The sequence below is a fragment of the Malaclemys terrapin genome, chromosome 7 (assembly GCF_027887155.1).
Source record: "Malaclemys terrapin pileata isolate rMalTer1 chromosome 7, rMalTer1.hap1, whole genome shotgun sequence".
Taxonomy (NCBI): Eukaryota; Metazoa; Chordata; order Testudines; family Emydidae; genus Malaclemys; species Malaclemys terrapin.
Window position 1 is genome coordinate 8,412,188 of NC_071511.1, and position 26,604 is coordinate 8,438,791.

At 41.7% G+C, this 26,604-nt stretch overlaps 1 protein-coding gene across 2 annotated transcripts in view; it reads left to right on the forward strand.

Annotated features, from left to right (window-relative positions):
* The window catches only part of TAFA1 (TAFA chemokine like family member 1), a 348,159-nt gene extending 323,979 nt beyond the window's left edge, over positions 1-24,180 (forward strand). For both annotated transcript variants that reach the window (XM_054033318.1, XM_054033319.1), the window contains exons 4-5: positions 17,019-17,143; positions 21,687-24,180. In XM_054033318.1, the coding sequence (XP_053889293.1) occupies positions 17,019-17,143; positions 21,687-21,704 (143 nt within the window). In that variant the 3' untranslated portion in view covers positions 21,705-24,180. The remainder of the gene's footprint in view (positions 1-17,018; positions 17,144-21,686) is intronic.
* Positions 24,181-26,604: the final 2,424 nt, after the last annotated feature.

Here is a 26,604-nt window from a genome sequence, read left to right on the forward strand (position 1 = left end):
AGCGAAATGACGCTGCAAGTTTGAAGATTGGAACTGAGAGATAGATACATGTCTGGCAAAGAAGACACATGGCCTTATCATTACATTCAATGAAAAAGTACTTATTCTCCTGTTGGAAGCCTCAATTTTCATCTGTGTATTTTCTTTTCCAGTTGCACTTGCTTTGCATTGTTAGATGGTGTAAGAAAAAGTTTGATAAAAATTTCCATCGCAGCTAGTCAACGTGTGCTTGTGCAAAGATTCAAGGAGACACAGGCGCTGACTTTCCAATGTGCTGGGGGATGCTCGATCACCAGTTCTGCCCCAGGCCCTGCCACCACTCCACCCCTTCCCCCAAGTCCCCACCCCCACCTCGCCTCTTCCCTCCCCACCTCCGCCCCCAAGCATGCCACATCCTTGCTCCTCCTCCCTCCCCCCGCAGTGCCTCCTGCACACCATGAAACAGGGGAGGCGCTGATTGGTGGGACTGCCCATGGGCAGGAGGTGCGGGAGAAGGGGGGCGCTGATAGGGTTGCCAATGGGTGCTGAGCACCCACCCTTTTTTCCCCGTTGCACCCACGGAGTTGGCACCTGTGCAAGGAGACGCATATTAACTTCTGAAGCTCCGGAACTGCCGATTGTCCACCCCTGGTCTGGAGTTATGCCTTTTCTTCTATGATAGGGACAACAGAGACCATTTTAAGCTAGGTACCTCACCTTTCCGTGCACTAACCAGTAGAATCTGGGACTTTGCTTCTGTTTTCAACAAGGATTGTTGCAAGTTAACTCCACAAGAAAGCTTCTAGGATCTATCTCCTGGGTATCACCATGCAGCCGGCATAGAGTTTCATGACACTTGCCATTCAGCTTCATAGTAAGATTAAAGATTAAGCCCGCTAAGAAAGTAAGATTGTCATTCCTAATTAAATCTGCAAATCAATGAGCGTGCTGGGTATCTGAGCCTTGTTCACAATAACCCCTTTAAAAAAGAACACTCTGGTCAGCTATAAATCCACTTATTAAAAATGTATTTTAATGGTTAAGATGGCCTCTGATGAGCTGAAACACAGAAAAGGCCAATTTCATTTCTTCCTGTAGCACACTTGATTTTAATGGCATTCCAGAAAGGATGATTTTGCCCCAATACGTCTGTGCACTCAGCCAACCAGAATGCCAAAGGCCAATCGTAAAATAATGAAGGTCTGCCATTCTTCTGCATAAACATCCATCAGATAAAATGTGTTTTTGTGTGTGTGTATCTATGGGTGTGCATTTTTATTAGGCCGCAGGACACAACAGGCAGGATATATCTGTGGGAAGAAGATGTACCAAGAATGTGTTATGAGGCATTAGGTCAACTGCAGATGACTTCAGCTACCTGAGAAGTGTAATAATGGCTCAGCAATGAACTAGTTAGACTGCTTTATTGCTATTATCAAGAAAAAAAACATGCATTCGCTGGGCGAGCTTGACACAGAGATGACCTCTCTGGCAGACAGCTGCCCTGATGGAGCTGCCCAAGGAAATGCAACCAGAGCGTTTCCCCTATCCAGCAGAAAGCTTCAGGAGGTAGACACCATCCCTCCCGGAGTTCGTTGTGGCTTCACATCCCCACCAATGAGCTCCTACACCTATTTGGCACAATCTAACCCCCTCACGTTGTTCCTGGTAGAAAAGATCTTGTCATAAGTGAAGGAGATTCCCATCTGTGTCACATGTGTTGAGGTAAAATACAATGTGAGTTTATCAGCCAGCGCATAAGGCTCTCTAAAGACGCTCACTGATGCTACCACGTTGTGATTCCTTTTATCTGCCACTGGTGTTAATGCTGCAGACAGAAAATATTAAAACAAAACAGAAAGGAAGGAACTTTATCCCTCTGTTAAAGAGCGGGCAGGCGTTGCTATGGAATGCTCTGATGGAACCATTCCTGGAAACCTGCCTGTGTATATGCCAGTCTGTAGAGGGGCAGTGTGGTCGAATGGACTCAGCCTGATGCTGGAGAGCAGGGACCACCAAGATCTATTCCTAGCTCTGACGCTAACTTTGCGCTGGATTCTCACAGCCCTAACTCAGCTGTGCAGGGCAGTAAGGCAGAGAAAGGCCCCCACTTTGCTTCCTTACCATGGCGTACCTAGCAGAGGATACTCCCCTCTGTGAGCAGGTGGGGAGAGGGATGGGGAGTAGGATGAGACTTCACTTCTACTCCATTCGCTGGCCAAATCAACAGACCAATCTCATGGGGATAGTAACCTACTGTATAAAAAGGGATGAAGTAATTTACTCCTCCCCCAGAGCAAAGGGTGAGCAGGGGAGAATTATGAATTATGAGAATCAGGGCTGTGAGCTGCCCTGCCCGTATAGAAGGCAAATGGCTAAGTTGCAATCCAGCTCTTACTTATATGGCCTTGGCCGAATTGCTTCACATAAAACTTCACTCAGTTTAGCAACAAAATCCATATTTAATTATCTGGTAGGAGACTCAGGCCCTCAGCCATGTTGTTACTATTAGGGATAGACACACAAGGGTGAATCCACCCCATAAAAGCCATGGGCCTACCCTGGTATTCAGATCCAGATAGGGCTTCAGAGTCTGTGAACACTCCCAATGCTGAGGGGTGTTTGGATCCAGTGATTTCTTATATTCCAGCCCTTCTTCCCACCCTTTATGGTTGGAGCAACAGCTGAGTTAATATACTTCAAGTCCCCCCTCCTTCTTCCTTCATAAACTCCTTGAAGCCTGTCTGTTTGGTGAAGGATCACTGCTGTACCGCACATATGCATCCCTGTTGTTCTGCTTCATCTCTCATCTTCTAATGGTAATCTCCTTCAGCAGTGATCCTGTACCTGGTTTGGCAAATCTTATCTATCCTGGGTAGAGCTGGTCCTGACCTAAAACTCCAGAGCCAAGCATTTCCCAATTTTGCGGTGTTAAAAATTTGGATGCAGATCAGAATTTTTCAGCTTCTGGCCCGCTGATTATAAAGCACCTTATAGATTTGCAGCACCAAATAAATAGTAATAACAATATAATGAGTGTCTCAAGGTAAAAATCAGTTATGGGGGGGAAAGCACGTACAAGCTAAAGGTAGTGTCAGGCATGTGTTAGCGAGGATTATTTTTCACTGAGATTGACTGATAACGCTTAATTATTTCACTGGACTGTGGAGATTTGCATAAGAAGGATAGTGTTGTGTGTTTGTGTGTTGTATGTATGTTAATCCCACCCCCCGCCAAGGAATGGGAAAAACAAAGGGAAAATTACACAGTGTTTTGCTGCTAAGCCGTGTTTCAGGGACCTAATTCAGTTAAAATTCCGTAATAGATCTTTTACACCCGGGGCCAGTCCTGCAGTCTTAACTTACTCCTCACTCAGGTCAATCTCATGAAGGGGATTGAAGAATGAGTTTTACAGACAGCAAGGTTTCCCTGAAATTCATTAGAGGCCTGAACCACAGCCCATTGAAGTGAATGGGTGTCTTTCCATCAATTGTAATAAGTTCTGGATCAGGACCTAGATGTGGTTTGCTTGTAGGGAAAAAACAGATAAGTTTTTCTCCTGGGTACTCACTTGACTCACTTCCACTAGCAAAAGGGAGCTGGCATGTAATTAGCTCTTCGGTTTAGCCTGGTCACTTCCTGCCATGTAATGTTTTGTGTAAGCAAATGTTTCTACAACAGCATCAGAACCCAACAATTCATCAGAGATCTATGATTTTTGCTGCCCGTAGCAGAAAGTGCCACACTATTAGGCTACCCATAAACCTCTACTCACCCACATCCCCCCTCACCTTATAGCTTATCTCTTCTCGCTCCATATTTCTACCCATCCCTTCATTTTCTTAATGAATTATTATTGCTGAAAATTTTACATCGTGTGTTGGCATTTTTCTTCTTTGATAGCATTCCAGTTCTCAACCCTAGCCTGAAACGTGTGTGTGAATATTTATAAGCACTTTGAGATTGTCTTTCCAAAATGTATAATTATGCCACAGTTCCTTGCCATTTCATTAATTATATAACAATAAGGTTAAGCGTCCACGAGACTATCTAGAAGCAGTTCAAATAGGGTGTAAATAACTGTGCTAAATTGCACAAATATTTTATCAGCCTGCTCCCAGCTTCCTTGCCCACACAGGGCTGGATTCAGTTCAACACTCTATCCATGACAGCAACAGCAAGTATGATTAGTCTGTATAAGATCTTTTCCCCCAATTCCTTTTCAGAATGTATATATATTTCATTTTCACTCTCTGAGTGTGGTCACTTTAATGTTTTTATTAATCTCATTAGTGCTGTGAGAGATTGTTAGGTTATATCATGTGATCCACTCCCAGCTTGAATGTGTCAAACACTAGGGCCACGTCTACACTACCCGCCGTATTGGCGGGTAGTAATCGATCTATTGGGGATCGATTTATCGTGTCTCGTCTAGACGCGATAAATCAATCCCCGAATCGACACCCATACTCCACCTCGGCAGGAGGAGTAAGCGGAGTCGATGGGGGAGCCGCGGTGGTCGACTTGCCACCGTGAGGACGGCCAGGTAAGTCGAATTAAGATACTTCGACTTCAGCTACGCAAATAGCTGTGTATATAGCTGTTAGTGTAGCTGAAGTTGCGTATCTTAGATCGATCCCCCCCCCAGTGTAGACCAGCCCCAAGACACCACACCTATAAAGACCAGATACTCGGTTACTGTCAATTGCCATTGATTTACACACACCGGTTTATACAAGCTGAGCAACTGGCCCTGTATCTATATTGTGTGCTGTTTTGCACATGATTTTTGTAATTTCCAAAAATACTGGGTGACTGTCTGGCTCTTCTGAAGTCATAGGCAAAACTCCACTGGTAATTATTTCAATGGGGCCATGATGTCACCCGTAGTCTCTTTTATTACTTAAAGCTTGACCTGCCTCCATGTTATAGATGCCCGCACAGCCTCTGGAAAAAAAATCCATTTTCTCAAGGCATGCTCTGCATTGTCTTGCATCAAAGCCAGACAAACACAAAGTTTCTGTGAATGTTTCATTAAAATCATTTATGATACATAGCTATCAAAGAAAAATGTTTAATATTGGTCATCTGAGACTAGTGCAGTATGGAATATACAAAAAGCCACGTATGTGACATGAGAGCAGGATTAGTAAGTGAAAAATGTTCTAGAACAAGATTCACATAGAGGTACGGAAACCAAACTTTTTGAGTGACCCAGGGACGGTATATAATTTTGTGGGAAAGTTTTATGGGTGAATTGTTTTCGTCCTGAAATCCAACAACATTTAGTGTTTTTACCTGAGTTTCACTCTTAGTTTTTTAATTCATGAAAACCTGCAACTCTAAGCAAAACTCATAGGGTGAAGTCAATGGGAGTTTTGCCATTGACTTTCCTGGGGCCAAGATTTCACCCAAAGTGTACATACCTTACATGAACCAAAACCCCCCAAAAAAGGTTTCCATGAAACCCTGGAAGCCAAAGCTACTGACACACACTTCTAGCTCCAGCAAATGCTGTAACTCGGCACTGAATATTGAAAATACTGTGGTTGTCCTTAAAATCTTTACAAACTTGCCTTTGTGACCAGGTGGCATAACTACAGTATTCCCTACAAGCTAATGTAAACAAAGCTTGTGAGATGTTAAGGGATACCTCACCAAGAACACCTCTGTGACCTAAGTGGTGCCTAAATCCCAGGGTAATTGGTGCACTAATGGAAGTGAAGAACATGTTTTCATTTCAGAAAGGGTAGGGAACTTCCTCAAGTACCTCTCATTGTGATACTCTTCCCTCGGAGTCAGCCCTGCATCAGCACCTCCTCTATTTATTGCGGTAGGTGGAGCGCTGTGCTGTCGGATGTGATGTAACGCTGTGGGGAGAACTGGGCTAAACTCATCTCTGGTGTAACTGTATCAAAGTCTGTGGAGTTCTACCAGATATGAGTTTTGTCCATTGTCTTTTGAAATGAGCTGTAAAACCAGGGTCCTGGCTCTTTAATATCATGGTACCTCTTGCAAGAGTAAGGTATTAATTAAACCTGTTAGCCTCAACAAATTCCAATTAAGTAATTTTATTCTGTCTTCCTAAATGCCCCCTACGGATTTAGATGAATTCCGTTTTCTTCTCTGCATGTCCCAGACTCTGTATAGCATTGCTATTCACTGTTACATGGTCCTCATTCCTCCCTGCTATTTTCCAGTGGTGCTTAAGTGATTTAAATTTTAAACCCTCCAGGAGGAGAACTCTTATATACATGTAGAAGTGTAAAATGGTGGACAGCATTTTTCACTGGGATGCAGTTACATTCTGAGGATTTTTTTCTATAATTACCCGAAAACCTTTGTGCCCTAAACATTGGTCAGTCCCTTGATGAAAAATCAGCCCCAACAGGTGGGATTTCAAAAGCATCTAAGTCTTGACTTTCAATGGGATTACCTCCCAGTAGCTTTTTTCCTCCTATTGCTTTCTGGATATATGTTTTATTTTCCAGGTTATAAAATGTGCACCATCTATATGCTCTTTTGAGTGCATGTGGACACCCCACAAGCTTTTAAGCCTAGTAGGACTTTTAAGCGCACCATAGTTAGCAGCATGCTGCCTGCTTTGAGCGAAGCCCTCTGGACCGGCCTGAGAGTGTGTTTTTAAATATTGGAATTTCTAAAAAGGAAATTGAAATAGTTTTTGAGATTGGAGCTTGTTCTTGATCCAACTTGAAAACTGAGTTCAGGTTAGAATATAGGGGTTTTTTTCTAATTGGTGTTCTCAAAAAACAGTATCAATCTGCAAAGGTCTGTAAGCCACAAGGTGGGTCAGTTTAAAACAGCTAACAGGCTGCAAGAGTATCACAATGAGAGGTCCTCAAGGTTTCAGGCTCCTTCGGGGTCCTAAAGGTCATGTGACATTGTTTAACTGAGGTTCATTTAAAAGAAAAGATTCCTTCCCTCCCATTTCCTTTCTATTTGTTTTTCTCTTTATGGCCAATGTGTATTTCTCACAGACAATGACCAATCCATTCCTTTCCCCAATGGAGCTGCAGCTGACAGCCCCTCCCAAAATGAACTGTCCGAGGTCCAGAAGTTCTTTGCCAACACGCTGGCCGTTTAGGACTCAATCTCCAATTCAGCAGCCAGCCATATTCAGCAAAGCCCTGAAGCGTGTGCTTCCAGCTAATGATGCGCTTCAATGCTTTGCTGAACCGGGATGGAGCTAAGCACGTGCTTAAACGCTTTGCTGAACCAGGCCTCAAACTGATGGCAAAGTGTATAATGAAGATTTGCTAAAATATTGTCCTCATGGCCCAGGATTGCCCTTTTACAGTGATTAATATGTTCAGCATGTTTGCAGTTCTTTAAAGCTTCACAGCACCAAGGGCATGTAACATTGATTATTATTATTATTATTATTAATTTAGTTGTGTTACTGTAACATGTAGGAGTCCCATCATAGACCAGAACACAGAACAAACACAGAACAAAACATGGTCCCGGCCCCAGAGAGCTTACAAGCTATGTATAAAACAGGAGACAAACGGGAATACAAGAAAACAATGAGACAATAATTAATTGTCAGAACACATATGTGAATTAGGTAAGTAATATTATCCCTCTTTTACTGATAGAAAATTGAGACACAGGAATTAAATGGCTTCTGTACAGCAATACTGCAATTCGGGAGCAGAGCTGGGATTAGACCTCAGAATTTCCTCGCTCCTAGTCTGTTGCTCATGACATTAAGACAACACTGCCTCTAGAGCTGTATTTCTTTGATAGAAGGTAACAAAGCTACTCTACACTAAAGTATCACTTTTCAAATACTTAGTAAGCACTGTGCCAACTGATTTGAAATATGGCAGTTTAAGTGCTTTTCCACAAGGGATTCTTTTCATGTTGTTGAATTAACAACCTCCTTGTTGATCTCTGAAGATCAATTTCCCTTTAAATGTGAAGATCAAGTATTTTTTTCCATCTAATCAGACCTTCCTTAAAGCTTAGAATACGTGCTTTACAAAAAAAAATCTTGCTGCTGAATATATTGTAATGAAAAACAGCAAGAGTCCTATACAAAAAGCAATATATTCTGCTCCAGTGCTTAACGTTTCTGCAACAGCAGCAGTCAATTGGAAAGAAGATTAGAAAGCGATAAAAGAAAAATAACACTACGATGATGTCTTTTTATTCTTTGCCACAATTACAAAACAATTAAACTAATACGGTAAACCAGAAACCAAGGCAATCCAGGTTCCTTAGATATCACTTGCCAAATTGTTATCAATGATTGTGGTATGCTTCTATTTTAAACATGGGGAAATATCAGCTTTTCCAATCACACCAACAAGCAGTTATCAAAGACTGCAAAGTATCCTGGCCCAGTGATATGGCTGACCTGGTAGCTAACGTACAACCGGCATTTCCACACAAGGGGAAGGCACAAAAAGTTCAAAACTGTTTGGGCTGATTTTTTAGAGGGCTATTAATGCAGACCGCAAAAAATGATATGTCATTTTCCATCCCCTCACTTTATCCTAGCCCTCTTTACTTACTTTGTGTATTATGATCATCTGGTATTTTTGTTGTATTGGAAAAAAAATAATAAAAATGATAACTATAAACGACTGCCAAGTATTACACTGCATGAGCATTGCATTAATGTTTCTAAAGTTGAATTAAAGCAGCTAGCTTGGTGAACTCCCAACAGAAAACATCTTGTATTTCTGTTAGCATTAGTCAACCTGAAATCTTTTGTTTTATATTTTTATTCTTTTACCTTATCCGACTCCTACTTTACAACTCCCTGAGTAAATGCCATCTTAGTATGTTTGTGAAATACATAACGCTTAAGACACCATATCCCTTCATTCTAGTCTTCTCCTCCTCCTTGAATTTTCTAGTTCCCAGGCTTGTAATTCACTCTGCACTCCATGACATTCTAATGAAATAAGAGAAACAATGTGCCTCATTCAATTTCCTGAGATTTTGTTTCTTAAAGAATAGGTGAGCACAGCATTACAGATACTCCTGTTCTGGTCTGTATCATTTTTATAGATCTGAAACTGCCTGAAAGGTTTTAATCTAGCCCTGTGCTATTTCCCTTGTCTAAAGTCTCCATCAGTGGAGAGAGTCTCTCACTGGGAGTTTGAACTTTCCTTTAATCCAATCCATTTAGAAAATGACTCTCAATTTATTGAATAAAGTGGAGAAAATTGATATCTTTTCATTAGGCTGACAAAGTCTTTTTCACTGCTGGCATCTGAAATGTGTTCTCTATTTAAATGTTATTTATATCAATCTTCTCTAGTGGGAACTAGATTAAAATAGAATGCCTTACACTTACTCAACAACTTTTCCATTATTGCAAACGTTGCCAGACTGGGTTTGCAACCTAACTCTCTGCCTGGTGATTCCTGGAGTAACTTCATACCTGCAATCAGGAGGAGGTGTATAGTAATATTTCTCTTTCTTGTGTAAAAACAAAATATGTATACTTTATCAAAGCCAAAAGGATGTGGATTGCTCCTGTAGTTTTATTATAGGAAATAATACCTTGGTGTATAGTTTGTCCTCACAAAACAGTTGTAAAAAGTGGCCAAAATACTTAGCAATACTTTGCATTTCTGTCAGGCTCTTCTTTGCATGCCTTGCGAACATTAATTCAATCTCATAGTATGCCGTGACTTAAATATTGTTATAGACATTTCATAAGCTGAGGAACAGGGAGGTCAAAGGGAAATTGCATGTGCAAAATTTGTGTAGTTTTACACCCACCATTCATTAGCAGGAGCAAATCTGAGTACTTGCGCCCATGACTTCTTGATATGTCCATTCACGATGCCTCCCAGAACTGCCCCTGCATGGCAACCGGCTGCTCATGGCTGCACCTTAATAATGCAAGCTGGCCCCCAGTTTAATGCCAGACTTGGAGCTGTAAAAAACTTTTGTAATAAAATGTTGAAACGAGAGAGGACTCACACAGCTTGGGTTTTGTTACAAAGCGGAAACACCAGTCATTTTCAACAAAAGGATTGTGAACTTTTTGCTAAATATGCCCCGAGTCTAGAACAAGTCTGGTTGGATTTAGGGTTTTGGCTGGAAATGATGAGAAACTTGATATATTCACATGGTTTTGACATCAAATTGGGCAAATGTTGGTGTTTTCAACAGTTTTACAGCAACTTGGGGATTTTTATTTGATCCTGAAATTCAAAGTGGAAATATTATTTCTATTCCAGTAGTAGCTAGCATCCCCAGTCATGATCAGGACCCCCATTGTTCTAGGTGCCGTACAAATGCAGAACAAAAAACCCCAGTCCCTGCATGCAAAGCAAAACAAAAAAGGTTCACGTGAGCCCTGGCAGACTGAAACCCACTGAGTTCAGAGCAGATCCTTGCAGATCCTTGCAGCCATTCTAGTCTTTCAGGGAAACCATATGTGTTTTTAAATGCAACAGAGCTATGTAAATCGAGATAAGATTACTTTCAATAATTTTCATGCTCCTTGAATCTTTGCACCGTATCCTAGCTCAGCACAGCCCTTCATACACTAAAGAAGGATACTGTTGATGCTCTGACCACTTGGCGGTTTCTTGTTTGTCCTCTATCAAGTACAGGGCCGGCTCCAGGCACCAGCTTAACAAGCCAGTGCTTGGGGTGGCCAAGGGAGAGGGGCGGCACCTGCAGCAATTCGGGGGCGGCAGGTCCCTCACTCCCTCTAGGAGCAAAGGACCTGCCGCTGAACTTCCGCCGCCAATCGCGGCTTTTTTTTTTTTTCCAATTGCCGCCGCCGATCGTGGCTTTTTTTTTTTTTTTCCTTGGGGCGGCAGAAATGCTGGAGCTGGCCCTGATCAAGTAGATTATTATATTTTAAACTTTCCATTAAAAAATTAGTTTTCTTGAAAAAAACAACTATTTTTGGCTTAGAGACAGGAAAGTCATAATAGCAGTAGCCAAACCTCCTTTTTTCTCATATCTGATTTCTCTCCCCATCCTCAATAGCTGGGGCAGCTGGCTCCATAAAATCAGTCTTGCATGAAAAACATCTGTGCTCAGTATATTCCCCAGATGTTGACAACACAAGGAACACCATACTGCAGGGTTTGTTGTGAGTGCTAATTCCGCATGATCTGAACATCCAAGCTCCACGATGTTATTCTATGTCTGGTGACTGAGTTAAGGTTAAAACATGATTTTGTCACTGGAATCCTGAAATTAACAGATAATACATCAGAAAAGCTGTGGTTCTCCAGCACCCACGAGGCCTGGACTGTAGACCTCCCTAACGAACAAGCAGCTTAATCTTACCAATTTGCTCTCTCACACACAAGCACGTTAACAGCCTATACTGTGTGAAACTAAATTCTGTTTCCTGGGTCATTTGTTCTGAAGAATATACCAAACCCCAGCCAAGGTAACTAGTAAAACCCCACTGTTCATTGGAAAGCTTTTACCTGCCTCTTTGAATGGAGATGCAGGAGTATAACTTGGAAATCAAGTAAAATGTAAAAGAGCAGCAATTCTCCCCAGAATAAGTGGTGATAAAGAACAGGGGACTCACCGGAACTGAAAGGAGGCAAATTCAAACCCTGATCAAAAGGAATACTTTTCCATACAGTGCATAGTCCGATTGTAGAACTCTCTGCCACAAGATTTCTCTGCAGGCTGCAAACGAGGAACTTAGCAAGAATCAAAGAGGCAATAGATATTTATTTGGATAACAAAACTATTCAGAGTTATAATTAGGCTTGACAGAATTCAATTTTTATATAATGTTGACAGTCAATATTAATGTTTATTTTTAAGCAATTTTTCATTTTTTATTCATTTAAATTTTCACGGTTGTGGAAAATTATGTAGACATAGCCTTTGCCTAGGTTTATATTTTGATTATTAGGGATGGAAATGTTTTTGTCAGTTTGCGTGCATACAGTGAAATCAACATTTATTGATACAATTTAATCCCTCAATGCCTAGCTGCCATAATTATTGCTAAACGGCGAGTTCTGGAAAGGCTATAAAACCTCATGCTTCAGGCCTTAAGACAATGTCTAACTCTTTGGGGTTAGGACAAGACTTTCACATGAGGCAGATTATCCCTCATGCACCTGCTGCAGGGTTTCCTGCACCTTCCTCTGAAGTTGGCCACCATCAGAGTCAGGATACTGGCCTAGAGGGATGATGGGTCTAATCCAGTCTGGCCATTCCTATCTATGGGTTCGTCTTCACTACCCGCCAGATCGGCGGGTAGTAATCGATCTATCGGGGATCGATTTATTGCGTCTAGACGAGACGCAATAAATCAATCCCCGAATGTGCTCCCCGTCGACTCCAGAACTCCACCAGAGCGAGAGGTGGAAGCGGAGTCGACAGGGAATCCGCAGCCATCGATCCCGCACCATAAGGACCCAAGGTAAATCGATCTAAGATACATCGACTTCAGCTACGCTATTATCGTAGCTGAAGTTGCGTATCTTAGATCAATCTATCCCCCCCACCCCCGTGTAGACCAACCCTTTCAATGATATGTCTATTATTATTCTTGGATCATTTCCCAAATGCCTGTTAAGTTTTAGTGAACTTGAAAGATTCCGTGATAAAGGGTATAATTTGTAAGTTGAACATGATTATGCTAGTTTTGGTCTTTTCATAGATGCATGAACTCACCATCAGGGTCTTGTTGGATCTCCCTACCATGGTTCTCATTGCACGGTTCTCATTCCAATTTGCAGGCACCTTGCATGGTACCTAGAACAGGGCACTGTGCCTTCTCCGGCTTGTGAAATTTTCCAACCTCTGTGGAAAACCAGCTCCAGAAATGATGTCAGCCAAGACAACAGCTCATTTTATCAAACCTTTTAGGTTTCCCTTTCCTGTGTTAAAATGACCCAGAAGGGAACTTTGTCCCTTGCTGTGACATGGCCGCAAGGCAGGCAGCACTAGCAGGAGCCAGAAATCAACAGAAAATGTAGGACCGTTTCCCATGGATCTCAGCATGTCTCTGCTGCCTCGCAGAACTGCCTTTCAGCATGAGTCTTTTCCCTGCCTTTCTACCTTGTGTGGTCACTATGCCAGCTCATACCTTCTCTTTGCATCTTAAACAAGCAATGTAGGGCTGAGCTATGACTGCTCAGGTTAGCAGCAACTCACAAGGTTTTTGCATTGTAACTTGCACTGAGAAAGGACCGGGATAGGTTCAGTTGTTACTCCTGAGCCTTTTCCGCTTTACTCTAGCCATGTCCACTGCCTGTGTGGAGCAGCAGAGCTCATGTAATGCAGAAGAGGCTTGGCTGCAGTGGGATGTTACTAGCTATTCCCCTCCATGGACGCTACCCGCTTTCCAATCCCAGAGCCTCTCCACCTTACTTCAGAGGAGAATTGTGGCCTAAAATCAGGCCCTTCCACCCAGCACCATATTTTAAACTAAATGAACCTTCCCAATGTGAACACACACCCTTTTTTTTGTTTTGTTTTGTTTTATTTGGAAAATGCCCAACCAGGCTTTGGAAAACCCTGCTCAAGTGGAATGTGTGAAGCTCAATTTTTTTTTTAATGACTCTTGATGGTAACTTTTTCAGTGTTTCAGATTTACAAAAAGTTTTAGACCTTCACTGTAAGGTACGGTGGGCCCTACGTCAGGCAAGTTCCCTTCTTTGCTGGGTCTTCTGCCTATAGATTTCCACTCCCATATGGAGCAGTGGATCTGTGAGAGTTCGGCCTCTCCCCAATCCTTGGCGGTAGTTCATTTTTCCTGCACTTGACTGGAAAACCAGTGAGAAAATACTAAATTGGAATGGTGCTGGGGAAAGGCAATTGCCCCCTTGGAGCTAAGATCAGCAACAATGTCAGTAGGGTAGGTGGACCTGGAGAATATGCACATCAGGTCTGCTAGAGCAATGTGACTGGCACATTGAAGTATACTGCAACGAGTGAATTTCAGAATACTTGGGCCAGATAGTCCCCACCCCTCCAAAAGCGGTGGGGGGGAGAATACAAAGCAAAGTCTCTCTCTCTCTCTCTCTCTCTCTCTCTCATGTCCACTGTTTTAACCATGTTCCAGCTGTCTCCACCCCTTCAGCCCAACCAGATACTTCTCCCATGCTGTTGACAGCACCCTAACCTTCCCTTGGCCCCTAAATACCTTTCCCCTTCCACTAACATTATCCCTTAATCAGACTCCTTTTCCCTTACTTCTACAGTCAACAAAATTCTCCAAAAACCTCCAAATCTCCTGGTGTGGGTGGGTCTCAGGTCAGTCATCTCCCTGATGTTCTAGTCAAATCTGGCATGCTCTTGATTTTTCTCTGGGTCAGAAGTCCATGGCACTAACCCTCTCCCTACAGCCACCCACCTCTTCCAGCCTCGGAATCTTCTATAAATTAAGACGACCCCTGCTAGTCCAATATACAAGGCAAAATGTATTGAGATTGCAGATGAGTGGCTGCCTCACAGCACTCCCTGGTGGCCTTGGGGCAGCACTGCACACAGCCTGCCACCTCAGTTTCCCTTCTTGCATCCCCAAATAAACTCCACAGAGGGTTCTTCCAGTCCAATCACAACAGCCCTCCTTAAGATCTGATTTATTAACTGAAAGTGCAAAAGTCTTCCCTAAAGCTGGGTACAGCCCAAATGCCCCAGGTCTGGTCAGTTCTTCCTGCCTTAGCAGGCTATGCCCAGTGCTTCCTAGTTGGAGCAATTCCTGTGGTCTTAGGTTAGGATCTTCCCTGTGAGAGTCTCTCTTTCACACTCTCTGCAGTCTCTCTACAGCCCCCTGGGCTTTGTCCTTACTGCAGCTCCCTTCTGCTCTCTGTTGTAAAATGCCTGATCCCACCCCCCATTCTGTAGACAGGATTGGCTTGGCCCCAAGCTCTCCAGCTCAGTGATCTTCAGAGGTACATCAACAAAGGAGATGTGGTAGGGCCCAGCTAGAAGGGAAGGGATTGTTATCTAAACACTTCTGTGTCTGATAAGGGTTTACATTTGGTTCTCTTTGACATGTGGGTTGAGGTTTTGTGATTTTTTTTAAGTGGTTTGCCCACTTAAAGATACAGAGATGTAGCCTTATAGTACTCCATTACTATATATGGAGATATATCTATCTCATAGAGCTCGAAAGGACCTTGGAATGTCATTGAGTCCCATCCCATCCCCTGCCTTCACAGCAGGACCAAGTACCATCCCTGACAGATTTTTGCCCCAGATCCCTGAATGGCCCTTTCAAGGATTGAACTCACAACCCTGGGTTTAGCAGGCCAATGCTCAAATCACTGAGCTATCCCTCCCCCCCTCAAACAAAGCAGACTTGCTTTCAGATGTTTCAAAACAGGACTCCATCTTTTGCAGTCCTCAATTATAAGACACAGCTAAATAAGAAAGGGATCAATGTGTGAAATACAAGCCTGCAAGGTGTGCTTTGATCCATATGCTCTGAGTGTTCCCCAAGGTATGAACATGGGACACAAGATAGCCTTAAACTTTAAACTATTTAGGCTATGCGCTGATATGGACCTAAATATTGAAGCTGATCTCATGGGAGATACCAATGGGTTAAATACCCTTACATCACATGAGAAGGTTTGATAGTTAAGCATCAGGGGAAACAAACCAAAGACAGGGCAACTCATGCAACGACTAGCTGGAAATTGCAAAGTCAGATAAACTTTGTCAAAATCCCCAGACAAAAATGTCATTAAGATACAATTAAGGTTATAGACAGAGACCAATTCCAAGGCAAAAAAGAAAAACTTCATTAAGATACACTCAAGTTGTAAACACACACATTAGTTACAGTCAAACTATATAATTAGAACACTGTAGTTATTAAAATGATCAATGTTTGGAAATTCAAAGTTAAGGTTCAGGTTACTAAAATAAATATTTGAATGTCAGGAAATTCATAGTTCTGTTTCCACAAACATACTCTGACCCCGTAATACTGCCCACTATCCACTTGCCTTCTATTGTGATGTTCTGAATTATTTCAGAGTGTTACAGAGCCATGCGGTGTTTCATTCACTATACGTTTGGTGAGTAGAGGAGCCAATGAAATGGTTGCATTTATACAGTGTTATTTCTGGACTGCGGGGGAATGGATAAGACACAAGATGCTAGTGTTTCTTGCTGTCAAGACATGGGAGCTGAACAAGGGTCTGTATCTGAGTCAGTGGGTCGCTTGGGACATACAACAGGAAGATGGGATACATGGATCTGTGTCATTAGCAGCTGGTAGTTCCAATACAAACCAAAGTTAAATTAATACAGCTACAGCACTGAGACAATTCTGATAGTTCTGGTTCTCTATATCTTTGCAGTACAATCTGGTCAATACTGGGAAATATTGATGGTAGCATAAATTGGCAGGATATAAGAGATTATAGGTAAATATACCAACTAGATTATATTTATTGAAATGATGTAAGAGTTACTGTACGTTTATCCACTGCAGTTGCATTTTCTACTTAATGAACTACATTTTTATAGAAATGCTGATAACTGCTAAACACTAGATCCAGTCAGAAAATGTTCATCAAAACAGTTTTTCAATGGAAAATTCTGTTTATGTCAAAAAGTTTTGAAAAATGTGTGGCTTTTTTTAGTTTTTGAATTTTGTTTCCCGGGGAATTTAGAAATGATTGGTTTAGTTCCATTGCAGAACAGAAAATCCAGTTCCTTCCCAGTTCCTTTCCTTTACTAAATACACTGAAAACAAGTGGAGCACATACTGGCATAGGAGAGCTGCATATCTAAAATAATAAGTGGAGTGCTAGATTTCTTCTATGAAGGGCAATTTCTTTTCATGTTACCCTATTGGTCACAGTCCTGGAAAGGACACATATATAATGAGGCTATGCCAAACAATACCTTATTACGAAAAGTGTCTCATGTTAGAATGACATGCAATATAAGTAACGACTTGATGAGATCCTTGCAACTACATTTAATTTTCAGGGCTTTTAATGGGAAATGGAGGTTTGAGTTGTTGTTTGTTTCAATCAAACTTTTCATTATGATTTCTCAAGATGAAGTTGTAAACGTTATTTTTTTCTTTTTAGCTTCTATAGTGATTGGGAAATGGTGGTGTGAAATGGAGCCCTGCTTAGAGGGAGAAGAATGCAAGACATTACCCGATAATTCTGGATGGATGTGTGCAACTGGCAATAAAATCAAGACCACCAGAGTAAGTCATGTTTCCATTTGTAATCCACTGAAAAAGAATCACTTGCCCTTGCTCACCCTTCTACAGTCACCAGGAATGCATCTTGCTTTTTTATAGAAGGTTGGCTAGCTGCTTTGTCAGCAGCCAGCACTTTACCCTCTCCTTACATCAGTCAAAGGTTTACAGATTCAGAGATCTCAGCTGAGCCCGGGTTTTCTAACTGGCATCTCAGCACTGTGTACCTTTCTGAACGTCATTGCCTCCAAGGAATAGAACAGCCTATCAGCACGCTCGTTTTGGGTGGTGAAAGATACAATTATGAAAGCCAGGGGTTTATAGGAATGAGATTTTGCTGGCTAGTACTTCTTAGTAATAGCTAATTTCTGAGTCCATGGCTTTTATTTCATCTACAGTAGACTTAGTTAAAATGAAAGCTCATTCTGCCCCTAGTGTGCAGTGCAGAAAGGCGCAAACACATGGGAAAAGACATGGTGGTGCTGTGCAGCTGGGCAACACTGGCTTTCCCTCCTCCATTCAGTCATCTCCCAGTCACCCCATTGGGAAATGAGCCCTGGTTGGATGAGGAAGCAGGAGAACATCTACATTCAGGAGCTGTTTGAAGGCATGTGAATGAAGAGATCATCCACCAGGGCTTGGCAAAAAATGTTTTCCTACAAGTTTGTTAATTGAAAAAGGAAACATTTGCAGAAATGTTTTTGACTTCATCTAAATGTTCCTGCACCTTAAAAAGGGAGTTAGTCAATCATTCACCCTCTCCCAGAAGAAAGAGAAAAATGGGGAAGGAACTATGATTCACTGAGTCCCAATTTCTTGCTGGATCTCTTTGTGGAGTGGCCGAGCCATGTAGCACCGCATGTTTATTGCTTGTCTGTTCTAAATTGAAATAGCACTTAGAGATTAGGCCATATAGCATAAAAACAATTACATATCCTAGTAACTCTTTCCCTAATGAATCACAAATTTCAGAAAGGGCAAATATTTAACAAGTAATGTGAGGAGAAATTTAAAACTTTTGTTATTTACATTATTATTGTTCTTGTGCTAGATTTTTAATGTAACACCCTACGGTAATCTTGAATTCTGCCTTGCAAATATATAATTTAGGAATCTTATTTGTTTTTATATGAATTTGTAATTTCTTAAGCACCACCATCCAACAGCATCCTGTGAACCAAGCTGTAGGTAATAGTCAATATCTAGTAATAATAGTTAGAAACTTAGCAGTGAAACTCATTAATATTCAGATGTGCAATCCAATTTAATCAGTATGGATTATTGTATTTCATTTAAATTGAAAACCTACAGGTACTCAGAAATGAAAAAAAATATGTCTGCCATGTACCCAGAGGAGTTATTTTAATTAGCTTGTGTAGGGTAAGCTTCTAGCAGCATTTTGTTTTGTTACCTTGAAACATTGTTACAGAACAGAATTGATGAAGGCAAAACGCTTAATAACTATCTCTTAAATCTCGAAGGCAGAAATCTTGCCTATACTTTTGGATTAGTTAAACTTTGCTTGAAGTCACCTACTTGATCCTTAAATGGCAAAATAAAGCAATCGACTCCTGAAATAGAAATTTAATTTTTGTTCCTTAAAAAGCCCATTGTCATTTCAGATAGCATAGGAGAAAGGTGTGCTACAGTAATATATTGGCCCAGATCAGATGAGTGAGGGCTGTGTGTCTCTGTTTGCATATATTTCAATGATAGAAGTCAGGAAGAAGCAACACCAGTCAGCCAATATCTGGATATATCCAAGATGATTAGAAAAGGGTTTAGCACAAGTCATTCTGAGCCTTAAACTGCTTTGCGGTGGGTGTTCGCCTTACACAAAAGAACTTTGGGGGACTCAGGGACTGGTATCCTGACTATGAACATTTCCACAATTATATATGGGATAAAAATCCACATGCTTCAGGGCATAAACCTAAACTTAAACCTAACTGATAGATAGGAAGAAACTCCCTCTATGGTAGGTTATTCCACAGTTGTCCATTCCAAGCAGAGCTGGATGAAATATTTTCAGCAAACAATTTATTTGCTGAAAAATGCATTTTTCAGTCAAATGAAAGCATTCATGAATTCAGGTCAAATTCAGTGAATTAAAATGAAATAAAGAATTAGCAAAAGTCAAAATGGTTTGCTTCGACATTTTCAAAATGAAACGTTTCAAGTTTTCATTTTGAAATTACCTTTCCTTTCAAAATCAAGCTAGATTTGTTACAAACATACATTTGGGGGGAGGGGTTAAAAAAACCACCCAGAAACAAAAAGAAAAGAAAAAACTGATTTTTTTTCAGTTTCCGTTGAGCAAGAAAGAACTAAAAAATTCAGCTTCAGTTTGACTTGAAACAATTCTTTTCTGATTTTTTATTATTTTTTTTTTTTTGGTTCTGCCACCAAACTGAAAAATATTCATTCCACTCTAGTTACAAGAACACTTGCACCTTCCCCTGAAGTTGGCTGCAACTGGCTCCTGTCAGAGAAAGGATATTGCGCTTGGTGGACCATGGATCTGATCTAGTATTCCTGTTTCTCTAACCCTTTAACTTTTAACATGGTTGAGTATTTAAGATGTTCAAGCCCAAGATTGAAAGAGCTGTCCACAGCTTCTACAAATTGATTTATTTTCTATTGATAGATCAGCTGTCTGAAACTTTGGCCAGAAACTGGGTTTTTTTTAATTTATTTGGGTCTCACATCAAACTTTTTTATCGCGTTTCACTTGTTTTAACAGCAGCATGAGTTTTGGAGATGATTTGAAAAGCTTTGATTCTTCTCTTTCTTCACAAAAGTATCAGAGACCTGGCTGTGAGGTCACACTGCAACTCACAGAGTGCACAACCCGTTCCAACCAGTAGAGCTCTACTGGATTGGGCTCTCTGTAGGCAGAGGCTGGATGGGTTGGGAGGTGTAAATCTACCCTCCCAAGTTGGTGCCAATGAGCAGGGCTACTATGTTGGGGACTGGAATAGTAGCTGCTGACCCTCTGATCATGATCATTTCCCTGGACCCAGTTGTAGCTTTCTACACAGACTTATACAGGGCCAGAGATCCTTGCACAGCATGTAGATTTTCAGCAGGCATCCCAGTGCAGTCAATCCACTCTCCATTGTACCATTCCTGTTCAGAGTTTAGGTGATTCAGAGAGCTTTGTGCTGGCCCTCTGTGCCAGGTGTGAATTTAACCCAGTATCCAGGTGATTCAGCAAATTGACCTATTTTTACTATAATCTACGCTAATAATAATAGTGCCCTCAAAGCACTTTACAAAAATAGGTATATTTCTTATCCTCATTTTACAGATGGGGAAAACTACAATGCACAGAACTTAAAGGATTTGCCCAAAATCACACAGCAATTCAGTGGTTGAGTAGGATCCAGGTCTCTTGATTTCATATCCCCTGCTCTAACAAGTAGGCCAAGCTGTTTCTCATAAATAACATTCAGTTTACAGTATATTATGCCATCAGGTCATTTTTATATTGTCTCCTGAGTAGCGTAGGTGAAAGAACTACTCACATTTCCTAGACGTTTGCTACTTGCCCAGTATTACAGCAACAGCTGATGTTATGGTCCCTTGAAACCTGAATCCCAGAGCATATTCAGCTCCCTTCCTGCCAGAGCTAATAGCTGCAGTAGTACATCAAAGAGAGTGGGATTTGTTCAGTCTGTATGAGAGAAAACCCAGCACAGAAGATCATTTGTTAATGGCAAATCAGGACAGCAGAAAATAGGACTTGGAAAGAAAATTCTGGAAGGTTTTAGGATTTTTTTAACAGGCTGAACAGGTTAATATGCTGGCCTATATTTCAGATTAAATTTCTATTTAGAGCACTGACTAAAGCCCTTTGTTTTTGTTGTAACAGTCACTCTAATTAAGAGGTCATCTCAAAGTAGTGAAAAGAACACAAGACAGTAAATATCTTTTGCTAAAACAATTACTGCTTCATCCCATCATACAGTCTACTGCTCTGCTAATAATTGTTCTCTTAATTTACTTTGAGCCTACTGAAGTCAATGTGAGTATTGCTACTGACTTAAATTGACTAGAGAAGGGCCCATACTATTCATTTATGTGTATTGATGTAACCAAAAAAAAAAAAAAACCCCACGTCTTCTCAAGGAAGCTAATAATGTCAGCATCTGATAGGTCACTCTTATTTCAGAGTCATAGAAACCTGAACAATGGCCAGTTTTCCTTGTAGGGTTTTTAGCATGTTCAGGTAGATCAAGTCTCTGTAATCTAATGTAACCAACCCCTCAGTTGTCTCTCTATGCAAATAACTGGTGTTCCACAAGCTAGTCATTCAAGAGAGCTGAAAGATGCTCTTGCCCATACATCCCTATAGGAGCTGTCCATGATGCCTCCTGAACACCGTCAGACCAAGCTGGAGCACAAAGCAAAATGCTCCTCTCAAGATATGAACTCAGACACCCATTTGGCAGAGACGTGTGCCACCACCAGCAGACGATCAATCCAGCTTTTGTGTTCATTTTTGTAAAATACTGTATATAATTGATTATTTTGCACTTCATTGCAGATTCACCCAAGAACCTAATAGCATCTCCTGGATGAGGGAACCACTGATTTACAGAGGACAACATATTAAAAATTTAAACCATCTTCAAGCATTGACAAGCCAAATGGATTTCTTATTTGCACTTTGACTGTTGACCAGATAATAACAGTGGCTTTACTGTGTGAAATAAAATATTCTATGGAAATAACACCCCAGATTTTTGACAACAAAAAAGAAAAATGGTTCTTTGGTAAAGTTTTCGTGATTATGAAGAATGAACAACCGTCTTATAAGTTTGGATCTACAATTTACTTTGTACCATTTAAAAGTATATATATATATAAATATATATGATATTTTGAAATAAAGCCTCACTCTTCAAGACATTAAATAGTACCACACTTTGATGCAACTGCTGTAATACTTTTTTTTAATGATCTGGAAGACACCTACCAGTTTCAGAGCAGTCAAAAGGGAGAGCGAACCCACGGCAGCACCAGGACACCTGGAGCTATAAGAATCGTGACGATGCTGTGTCACCAGCTTCCTTTTTCTTTCAACAGAGTATTGGAGAGAATTACATTATTCCATTTTCTTGTGTTCTGGAGGCTTTTTCCCCCTTGTGCAATACTAGCATGCTTGCTTTACTTACATAACTATACTTTATACTTAACAATGATGAGTCTATCCTCTTCCAGGAAAATATTTTTAGAGCTATTAGATAGTCCATGAGGAAGAGAAGGACAACTCTCGAATAAAATACAGTATGTATTATGAGTTTATTTGGCAGAGTTTGGTAGACTGCGGGCTGCCTTCTTATTAAAGGTGTACGTACAAACAACATCTTCAGACTTTGTATAGGTGGCATAGACTCCAGTAAAAATGTGATTGCTAACTCCAAAGTTTTTTGCATTGTTTACTCGAGAATACAAAAACGGATTTTGTTTCTTAACGTTTGATTAAGATGAGTTGGGATTTGCACAAGGTTTGCTTCTTGCTAGCATGTCTGGGTTGCTGCTGTCTTAGTCCTTCCTATAGACAAACTTGCACTGTTTAATTAAACTGGTTTACTTAAACCGATGAAACCCCCCTGTGTGGACCCTCTTATTTCAGTTTGAGTGGCTTATTTTGATTTATCTTAAAACTAATTGACTTAAGCTCAGCTGATATAGGACACTCTTAAAACAAAATAAGAATTACCATGCAGGGGTTTGTACCAGTTTAACGAAATCAGTTCAAATTAACACCTTTATTTAAAGGAGTGCAGCTCTCTGTGTCGGAAAGCTCTTAGAATGATTATGGCAGAAGTAGAACCTCAGGGCTGGAATGTGCAAACCTAATTTATGTTTGTGAATATTTACTCACATGAGTAGTCCCTTTAGTGGGAGTACTCATGCGAAAAAGTGCTTGCCAGCGTGCATGACGGCTACACAGTCTAGCCTTGGGTATTTGTAAATTGAAGAGGTGTATGGAAGTGCAGAAGGTATTTTATCCAGTCCCATTTTCTCTTCTTTAATATTTTCAATTTCTTTTCACCCTAGTTACCTGTCTCTCCCAAGACCGCCTTCACCCAGACTAATCAGTTTTAATCCAGTGCAGAGTAACAGCTGAGCTCACTGACCCAAAGTCAGTCAAAATTATCCCACCAGCTTTCTTCCTCCTCTAGGGCAACCACTTCAGCACCTGATATTTCAGGAGGTGGAAATTTGTCACTGTAATTACAGTGTATGTTAAAGCAGAAGTGCCAAGTGTCACATCAGATTCCACATGGACTTTATATGCTGGTAACTGGAGTGTTGATCCTCAATATAAAAATGGATTATTGCTTCGTAAGAAATAGTTTACCACTCTCCCCTTTTGAATAGATATTTGGTCAGTTTCTGTAAAATCAAAACATGTCTGAATATATTTTTTCTTGGGTGTATTTTGAGATCAGAATCAGGCCATAAAACGTAATGCTGGTTTCTTTCAACAGTCTTCCTCCCCTTCCCCACCCTCCACTCCCATTCCCACTCCCCGCCCATCTTACTTTTTGTCCAACAAATACCTTTCTCCATCCAGGGCCGGCTCCAGGCACCAGCGAAGGAAGTCAAGTGCCTGGGGCGGCCAATAGAAAGGGGCGGCATGCCATCCGTTGTTGGGGCGGCACCTCTGGGTCTGCAGCGGCAATTTGGCAGCGGGTCCTTCAGTGCCTCGCTTCCTCTTCGGCGGCACTTCGGCAGCAGCTCAATCGCTCCGCTCAGTCGGGAGCTGGAGCCGGCCCTGTCTCCGTCACTCTTGTCAATAGCTCAATCAAACTCCTATTAAAATCAAACAGAACTTGCCATCATAAGAACTGAGGTCTTGTCTACACAAGGGACAGATTAACTAACAAATGTGAATTAAAAGTGGATTGGTTAAATTGAATTAAACCCCTGTGTGGACACTCTCATTCAGAATTAAAGTGGCCTTACTCGATTGAATTTAATTCACTTTGAAACTGAATTAAAGTAAACTGTATTAAGGCCACTTTAATTCTGAATGAGAGTATCCATACAGGGGGTTAATGCAGTTTAATTAATCCACTATTAAGTCACACACTTTGTTAATTCAGACTAACTTTCCTGAGTGTCCCCATGTAGACAAGCCCACGGGTAAACCCCAAGCAAAGACATCTGGATTTGGCCCTTAGGAGGACATCCACTCTCCACTTCCATGTCCCTGGAGATTCCCCCGGGTAGTGGAACAGATATGGCTCAGCTATGCGTGGGAGAGTGGGAGGGATAGCTCAGTGAGGGGAGGGATAGCTCAGTGGTTTGAGCATTGGCCTGCTATACCCAGGGTTGTGAGTTCAATCCTTGAGGGGGCCACTTAGGGATCTGGGGCAAAATCAGTACTTGGTCCTGCTAGTGAAGGCAGGGGGCTGGACTTGATGACCTTTCAAGGTCCCTTCCAGTTCTAGGAGATGAGATGAGTGTCTTGCACCAGATGTGCTCCCACTGCACAGCACATAGACCAGCTGTGCTGTGAGTTCTTGTGTGGCAGTGCCCAGTGATCAGGGAGCCTGGGCAGGTCCAATAATCTTCTGGTCCTCTGCCTGTCGGCACTGCAGAGGTCTAGAGCAGTCAATAAAATGAAGTAGCCTAGTGGAGTGGCTCTGTGGATGCTCCAGGCCATGGTTAGGAATTTCTTCCCCAAACCCTCTTCTCCCATTCTCTTTGCAGAGAGACCCACCTCACAGTCGCACCTTCAGGCTGGGTAGTGGTCCCTGGGTTTAGACCTCAGGAAATCAACTGGTAAGAGTGCTGCCAGGACCTGAATGAGTGGGCCTGATTCTGGTCTCAGTTACAATAGTGTAAGTGAAGAGCAACACCACTGAAGTAAACCATCATTACTATTTATTTGTATTATGGTCGCACCTTAAAGCCCCCAGCTGAGATCTTTATGCGAGGCACTGTACACCCACATGATAAGATACCATCCCTGCTCTCAGAGAGCTTCCAGTCCAAGTAGAAGAGGCAGGCAAAGTGTGGGAGACAGAGAAAGCCCTATTTTGCACATGACGAATGGAGGCACAGAGCGATTAAGTGTCTGCCCAAGTTCACACATCAGTTGGAGAGACGGGAATTGAACTCAGATCTCCTTAGTCTCAGAGTAGTGCCTTAACCACAAGACATCTTTTTCGCAGATGCAACTCAGATTAGAATCTGACCCCTTTAGCTTGTCTCACAAACTCAAAGTCCAAGTGAGAGATACTTGCCATCTTTTGTCTCACGTGACCTGAACTCTGATTGATCATGTCAAGGTAACTGTAATGCTTGGTTCAGACGTGGATTGCTGTTTTGTGGGGCCCTGGGCCAGAGCAAGTGGGGGCCCCTCCCCACCTCTTCCGCCTCCAGTCACCTCCCTCCCCCCTCCTCCTCCGGCGCTCCTGCCGGGGAGCGGGGTTGGAGCACGGAGGCAGAGTGGGGCAAGCCCCTGCACCCAGATCCTGCTCCCTGGCAGGAGTGGGTTGGGGCATAGGGGCACCCATTTTTCCAGGGCCCCCCTATTGGCCGGGGGTCCTGGGCACAGGCTCTGTTGGCCCAGTGGCTAATCTGCCACTGGCTTGGGTCAGCAAAATTTTGCTTATTGAAGGATGAAAATACAAAGCCTGCTAAAATTATAAATAAGGAAATATTGTTTATAAGAAACAAAGTTTCTTGGGCATGCTCATGATTTTGTTTTTGCCAATATGCAGCATCAAATATCACCCCACCAAATTCAGTAAACATCTGCAATTCTTTGAAGTTATTGCAAACTCTGCATCTCACATGCAGTATTGAGAAATTTCTATTTCAGTTCAAACGATTAGGAAAAAAATGAGACCATGACCATAAAAACATAACAACCATAATGGGTTAGACCAAAGGTCCAAAATAACAAAATGGAAAGTCAAATTAGGATACAGGCAACCTTCATTTTTTTAATGTACCCTCCCGAACAAAAAATTCCTACCAGCCTAGTGGCACAATGATTGCATATTTCAGTGATATACAGGACAAAGCCTTGTATATTGGAAAAGTCTTGGAGTTCCTTTCTTCCTTGGCTGATGGAATATTGGTTTTTTGAGGGCATGGTTCTCTGGATCCTCATGAGAGGGCATGAGTCATGCCGTTCTTTGCACATCCATAAAGGAGTATTGACCTCATCCTAAGAGGAAGCTAAAGTTCCTGCTTTCTGGCATAAGTCCAAACACAGTGATGCCAGTGGGAGGGAAATGAAATATTTGTAAATGTACTGGAGATCAATTTTGACTTATGTCAGCATTTCTTCTTCAGATATGTGAAACATGAAGCTGTTGTTTAAATCTAATGTGTACAAGTTGGAAAAACATTTAAAATATGGTTGCTACCATCTGCCTATTGATTCAGATAATTTAAATGATGTACTTTTTATCCAAAATCTCTGGTAATAAAGA